This window comes from Lacerta agilis, chromosome 1 (genome assembly GCF_009819535.1).
Source record: "Lacerta agilis isolate rLacAgi1 chromosome 1, rLacAgi1.pri, whole genome shotgun sequence".
Lineage (NCBI taxonomy): Eukaryota > Metazoa > Chordata > Lepidosauria > Squamata > Lacertidae > Lacerta > Lacerta agilis.
Genome location: NC_046312.1, coordinates 80,984,362 through 80,991,566, shown reverse-complemented (window position 1 = coordinate 80,991,566; position 7,205 = coordinate 80,984,362). Strand labels below are relative to the sequence as shown.

Genomic DNA, 7,205 nt, shown 5'->3' with positions numbered 1-7,205 from the left:
TGTAAGGTGTGCTATCTTCTGCAAATAGAAATAGGAGAACAGTGATAAAACAGTATTAGATCCAAACTAGATATTACAGTGAGTGCTATGTCAATCAGCACCAAAAGCTTCAGGAAGCCATATTTTTAAAGTCTTGAAAGAGGAGCACAACCATTCCATTGCAATTGTCTAGTACAGACAAATCACAGCTTCATGAAATGGTGTTTCAGGGTCAGGGAAAACAAAAAGGTCATGTGTGTTGGTTGAAGACATCCTTGCACTCTCTCTGATGTGAGCAACACTATGCAAATGTGTCCTGAAAAATGACCTTGTGGAGAGCTGCTAATGTGAACATACCAAAAGGCCCTCCTTGATCATGTGCTTTTTTTTAAAAGCTTGACCATGAACCTATGAAATAATTCTGTGTTGTGTTGCCTTGTCTTGCTGCCTTCCACACATTGGAGGAGAAAGATTTCCAGGAAGAAATCTGTTCTATGTGTGTGGGCTGCTTGCATCATTTAGAACTCTGATCGTGCAAAGTTCAAATCATGTATGGGGACTAGATGCATACAGAAGACCCCTCACTGCAGACATTTGCCTCCAGCATGCAAGGGGTGGTGATACAGTAATGGGATGTAGCAGAGGAGCCTGCAGTTCAGGAGTCCATCGCCACTCTCTCCTCCTCATATGAACACTGCATAGGTGAAAGAATCAACACTGGTTAATATTATTCTCAATTCTCCCCACTACTATGGCAACAGAGATTACCAGGAATGTTGCAGTCTTATAAATGAAGTGGGGGACTTGAAGCCCTGGGTGATCAATGAATCCTACAAATCTGAACTCGTTCATAATAGTATGCTTTTATTTTACTGCATATTGCTCTGTAATGCAACCCAAAAGAATGCCTGCAGCTGGATGACTACCACACTACTTTAAACCGAATCACCACAATTATGCCAACAATATTTCATAGGAGAACACTGTAGGAATGAATCGGCCTCACAAACTACAAGCATACATTCTTCCACCTTCTGTTGATATTATTGGGAACATTCCATTCATTTTATGGAACTGGATTATGTCACAAAACTCTGAAAATGAACTTTGACTTTTGACTCCACACTCCCACAAAAACAAATTAATGAACTAAGCCAGTGATGGCCAAACTTGGCCCTCCAGTTGTTTTGGGTCTACAACTCCCATCACCCCTAGCTAACAGGACCAGTGGTCAGGAATGATGGGAATCACTGAACTAAGCCTTGTGCGGTGTCGTAAGCCACGCCCACCTATTGGAGGGGGTGAGCGGTAATTTTCCCCCAATACAAATCCAAATTCTACTACTATGGGAAAATCTTTCACACCAAGGTCCAGCTACTTAGGTATCTTGAGCAACTTGCTTTAGCTGTCTGGTACTATCTGGTCTTCATGAAGTGGAATTTCGATTGTCCCTGCTGTTCACTTATTGACAGCAGCCTGAGGTGTGAAGGAACCTGCTTTAGATGGTGTTGTTATTTTACACCATCATGCCCTTCTAATATGTAAGATTCTATGACTCCAAAGGTTTCTTGTCTGCCTACCAAGGTGATTACTACTATTGGGAAAGGGGAGTGCATGCTCCAAAACCTATGTGAAAAAGCTCCCAGACACCCCCTTCTTCCCAAAGGCAACAACAATGGAGGGACATACTCCTTCCTTTGGAACTGTGTAAGCTAACAGTAACATTTTAGTAAAATGTCCTGCCCAATATTTCATATTTGTTATGCAATATGTAAACACATATTTCATATTTGTTATGCAGTATGTAAGACCCAGGTGGTGCTGTGGGTTTAACCACAGAGTCTAGGGCTTGCTGATCAGAAGGTCAGCGGTTCGAATCCCTGCCACGGGGTGAGCTCCCGTTGCTTGGTCCCAGCTCCTGCCCACCTAGCAGTTCGAAAGCACGTCAAAGTGAAAGTAGATAAAAAGGGACCGCTCCAGCAGGAAGGTAAATGGTGTTTCCGTGTGCTGCTCTGGTTCGCCAGAAGCAGCTTAGTCATGCTGGTCACATGACCCAGAAGCTGTCTGCGGACAAACGCTGACTCCCTCGGCCTATAGAGCGAGGTGAGCACCGCAACCCCAGAGTTGGACACGACTGGACCTGATGGTCAGGGGTCCCTTTACTTTACCTATGTAAGCTATCCTTCAGCTGCACATGACTATGTTTTCTACAACAGGTCAACACAGAAAGAATGCCATCTGCATTTCTGCAGATCTCTATGATCCATTGCTGCTTACAGTCACAGGCAACTAGCAGGCTACATCTCATGCAGGGAATATAAAAAGTCTTTTGTCAAAAAAATCAAAAATAAATTCCAGGTAATTGATTTGCCTCCAGAGAACCAAGCTGTTGCTAGATCTGACTGCTAGATGTAAAAATTCACAAACACTTTGAGTGTCTATCAGGTTAGTTAACATAGCCTATCTCACCTTACCTGTGAAGAGGATGGATGTCATTCCAAGAGCACCAAAACAACACTTGTAGATAGAATAATTCATTTTATAGTTCGTTTAGCATCAGCTAGAAGCCAAATCCCTGAAACACATGGGTGAAGCCCATATCATTAAAATGCTCTCCATGACTGCTCAACATAATCATCTGAGAACATGCTATTTGGGAATTCATTCTTCCCATTCTTTTTCTTTAATTGGTTTCTAGCAGGTGTTTCCTCTCTATTCAGTCCACAATTCAATATGAATCTTCATTTATTACTTCCCTCTATTTTCTGTCAGATATAGTTTGTTGATAAACTTGAAAGAAGCCTAGTCCCAATCTTGCCAACTCAACTATGCAAAGCTATTTCTCATGGGAAAATTTGTAGTATGCCTTTCACAAGAATAGGCTCTTCAAGTATATGGCATGCTGATTCATATTGAAAATGTGAAGTGTGAGCTTCCAATTGAACAACTTCCATTTGCAAACACTTCCCTCATCTCTCTCTCTCTCTCTCTCTCTCTCTCTCTCTCTCTCTCTCTCTCTCTCTCTCTCACACACACACACACACACACACACACACACACAGGCCAGGACTAGCTTTAGTTCCATGTTTAATGGAACTAAAACATAAAAGGGGCATCAATGACCATCAGCAATTGGGAACTTTGAGACTGGAGATAATTTTTCAATATGAAACTCCAGTGGTTGAACAAAGTTGTCAATGCTCATGACACCTACATTTGTTTTTTCCCTTTTCCACTATTATTTCTGTTCAAAGAGGTTTTGAAGGGTTTTGAAACATTTCAAAAACAAGCCCAATCTTTTTGACCAGAGACTGCTGAGTTAGTGTGGCAATCAGTATGGCCATTTAGATGGCATGGGTTTTGCATTCCCAAGTTCCCAACACAGAGGGTTGCTAGGAGAGGGAAAGGGCAGGTGCAAAGTGCAGGAGCTTCAAGTTCATATTCTTCTCTGGACTCAGCTCCCTATATAATGAAGCGTACGTCTGAACCCAAATGCATGCCCACCAACCACATTTCCCTTTACAAGATCACAATATGTTGTTCGAGTCAATGTTTGTTTCCATTAAGAACATGTTTTTTTTTCTACTTTAAGCCTTATTCTCAACAAGAAAGCAGAATAATGCAGAATAAAGAAAGTAGAATATTTATTATGTTTATTACGTGAAAGACAGAGACAGAATATATGGGTGCTGCTTCAGACACCCTGATTATATAGATATCAATAGGCAGCAAATCCTCCACTACAGTTGCTCCTTGATCTTAAGAGCATCCCAAACTACCGAAAGCCTGATGAGCAGGTACAGCAATTTGCCACAGAGTCACATACCAAAAGTAAAGAGAAAAAGGGAGGAGGTATAGTTTTCCTGAAGAAAGTGGAACTCAAGTCTGGGATCAGAGATGTGTGCTTTCCATATGCGAGTTAAGCTCTTCCCATTAATATCCTATGCCAGCAACGCTACAGTAGCTCCCTCACGCAATCTTAGGTCTGCGATTCAGCAAAGAGGGAAGCTGGTCCTTGAGAATGTAGGGCAAGAAGGTGGTCCCGTTGAAGTGTGTGAGCTATGCAACCATGGAAATCTGTAGTTTAAATACTATTTTGGTCCAATGTAACTCGAAGAGTAGGGGAGGGGTCTTCTTTGAATGATCATAACATATTTATTCATTTCCAGCATAACTTTTTTTGTATAGCTTGTCCAGTCTGAAGTTGAAAGACCATGACATCCATAAGAAATAACTAACTGATTATATTTTTTCTAAACTATTACTTTTGGAGGAAGAGTCTACTCTAAACAGACTCTAAACAGTGCTGATAAACTTTGCTGGTAACAGCAGATTAATGCACTGATCTTTATATTAACTATTAGGAGGTCTGGATATTTACTCATTCCTTCCAGGTCACATTTAAGATAAAGTTTAGCACCAGAGTAGATATATAAAGCAGTAATCCATAGAAAACGTAGAATTTGGCACCATTGTTTCACCCTCCCTTGTCCCTCCCTTTCTCTTTCTGCAAGTGCCAGCAACTAGCTACATTGGAACGCTAGAGGAGCAATGGTGACTCACCCAGGCTCCTTCACTGGACCCTACTGTTAAGGGGCAACATAATGGGCTGCGGGGAATGTGGCATTCACTCACAGTCAAAACACTTCTCCATGTCTATCAGTAAATGGTGTGACTGTTTTGCCTAAGTATCACTACTGCAACACATTACCCATCCTCTGAAGAAGGTACGCAGACTCAGATTAAGTATCCCATCCTCACCAAGAAAATTAGCATTATAACAACCATTCCTGGTCTGAATAGGAGTAATCAGAGCCATGCCATACATATAGTTCCCTTGTCACAAATAGCTTATATTAACCCTTGCAGTAACAGAGAATGATGCACTGGCCAATGTGTGCAACATGTGCACCTTCATCATACCTGTGTCAGAAGCATCCAGCATCTGCTAGATCAGTCATGGGGACCTATGGCCCTCTATATGTTCCTGGACACCAGAATGAACAATGGTCTTGGATGATGAGAAGTGTAATCCAGCAACCTCTGGAAGGCCCAGGATTCCCCCTCCTTGTTGCAGAGAAACTTTGTGGCCAACATTTTACACCTGCTAATGCTCCAGGTGTACATATTTGTGTTTGATCTGCAAATTTCATTTCATATCTCCCATGCTTGCTGGTTTGTAAAAATTGTCGGTATTAGGAGTGAATGTACACATGACTAGTGTTTTCATCCACTTCATGCTAAATAGTGTGCTCTCTGTTGTCATTCAATGTGGTGGGGCCCAATTCTCGTTCTCTCTCTTGATGACAGATAACAGGCATTAGAATTCCTCTGTGTTTCAGTAAATCAACAGCCTGTAAATCTGAAATTCCAATAATTTGCTTGGAGAAAGGCAAAATTAGTTGCACTTCATTCTAATAAAAAACAAGGGGGCCCAGGTCACACTTCAATGGGTCCTAACTACACATAAAAAACCGAACAATCCCATTCATCTCTACTCAGAAATGGGAGTATGTATAAGATTGTAGATTGTGTCTGGATTTAACCCATTATAGAGACAAAAATCAAAAATATGGAAAATGAGATAAAGGGTACAATAAGATACAGAACCAGGCTTTTGATAATAAAGCTTATCATCTCTGAGAGATAATCCTTTCCCCAACCATCCTTTTGAAAGCCTCTTTTACCTCCTTGTTTCTCAGACTGTAGATGAGTGGATTCAGCATAGGTATTGCAAGGGTGTAAAACACAGAGATGATTTTGTCTTGCTCCACTGAATATTTTGAACTGGGCCTTAAGTACATGAAAGCAACTGTGCCATAGAAAATGGTGACAGCTGTAAGGTGGGAGGCACAGGTGGAGAAGGCTTTTCGTCTGCCCTCGGCTGAGCTGATCCGAAGGATGGTGACAAGTATGTAACTGTAAGACACCAGAATACCCAGGATAGGTATTGATACAACTGCTGTTGAGAACTAAAATGAATCATATCAATGACTCTTGTATCTGAACAGGAGAGCCTTAGAATAGGGACCACATCACAGAAGAAATGGTTGATGATGTTGGATCTACAGAAGGACAAACTAAATATAAATGAAGTCTGGACCGCTGCATTCACACAACTTGTTAGGTACGAAACAGCCACGAGCAAATAACAGAGCTTTTTGGACATGAGAGCAGTATACAACAGTGGGTTGCAGATTGCAATGAAGCGATCGTATGCTGGCGTGTCACTGTTTTTCTCTGTTCTGCAAATGACCTGTTCTCTCTGTTGGCTCCTTAACACACCACAAAGGGTGGGAAAGTATCTGGTTCAGGGAGACTCTGGGTGTCTGACCTGTCCCATGCCAGGGTCCAACACTGGTCAACTCCCATGGGAGGTGTTGAATGCTTGCCAACTATTCAAACAGAATGTCATTCCATCGCCAAGGGCTGATGGGAATGAAGAGTCAATCCTCACACTACTGCCATGCTAACCCCACTTACCTGCTGTATAATCAATAAAGTTGTAACTCTATTTAATCGAACACTTGTCCGGTACATGTCATTCCCACAGCACCCGCAAGCCACAAACCTGCAGCTGCTTGGGAAACATTGCCTTTGTTTTATGGAGCTGGAGCTTACCAACTGCATTTAAAAAAAAGTGCTCTGTGACAAATAAGACAAACCGGTACTTAGAATAAGGAGCACTCATTTTATAGCCTAGTATAAGCTAGAAACCAAATCCCTGAATCACATGAGTGAAGCCCATATCATTAAAATGCTCTCTATGGCTTCTCTGTATAAGTACCTGAGGACCTGCTATTTGGGAATTTGTGGTTCTTTCCATTATTCATCTTTAATTAGTTTCAAAGAGAACCATTCCCTCTCAATACAGTCTATGCTACAAAGTGTGCAACTGAAGCCCCATTTGTGTCCACCACCCATGTGTTCCCTATATACTCTACACACGCCCGATAGGTTCAGGATCTTTTGCTGGAATTAATATGTGTGTTTCTACTCTGTGTTTCTATTCTTAACTTCATGCCCAATAAGAAAGATAGCACACCAGCAGAATAAAGAAAGCTTGGTTTATTATATGGAATGAAAAAGACAGAGCATTTATGTGTTGCTTCAGACACCTTGATTACACACATACTCAACACAACCAGGCAGCAAACCATACATGTTCATCTTAATAGCAAAAGGATCCCTAAGTACCCCAAAGTCTAATGAGTAGGTGCAGCAAT

The 7,205-nt window shown here is 41.6% G+C and overlaps 1 protein-coding gene across 1 annotated transcript; it reads right to left on the bottom strand.

The window, feature by feature from the left end:
* Positions 1–5,612: 5,612 nt before the first annotated feature.
* LOC117044229 (olfactory receptor 1019-like) lies at positions 5,613–6,637 on the bottom strand. Its single transcript, XM_033144826.1, is given in 3 exon segments — positions 5,613–5,953; positions 5,956–6,198; positions 6,601–6,637. Coding segments are annotated over 2 exon segments (534 nt in total). The 5' UTR covers positions 6,149–6,198; positions 6,601–6,637.
* Positions 6,638–7,205: the final 568 nt, after the last annotated feature.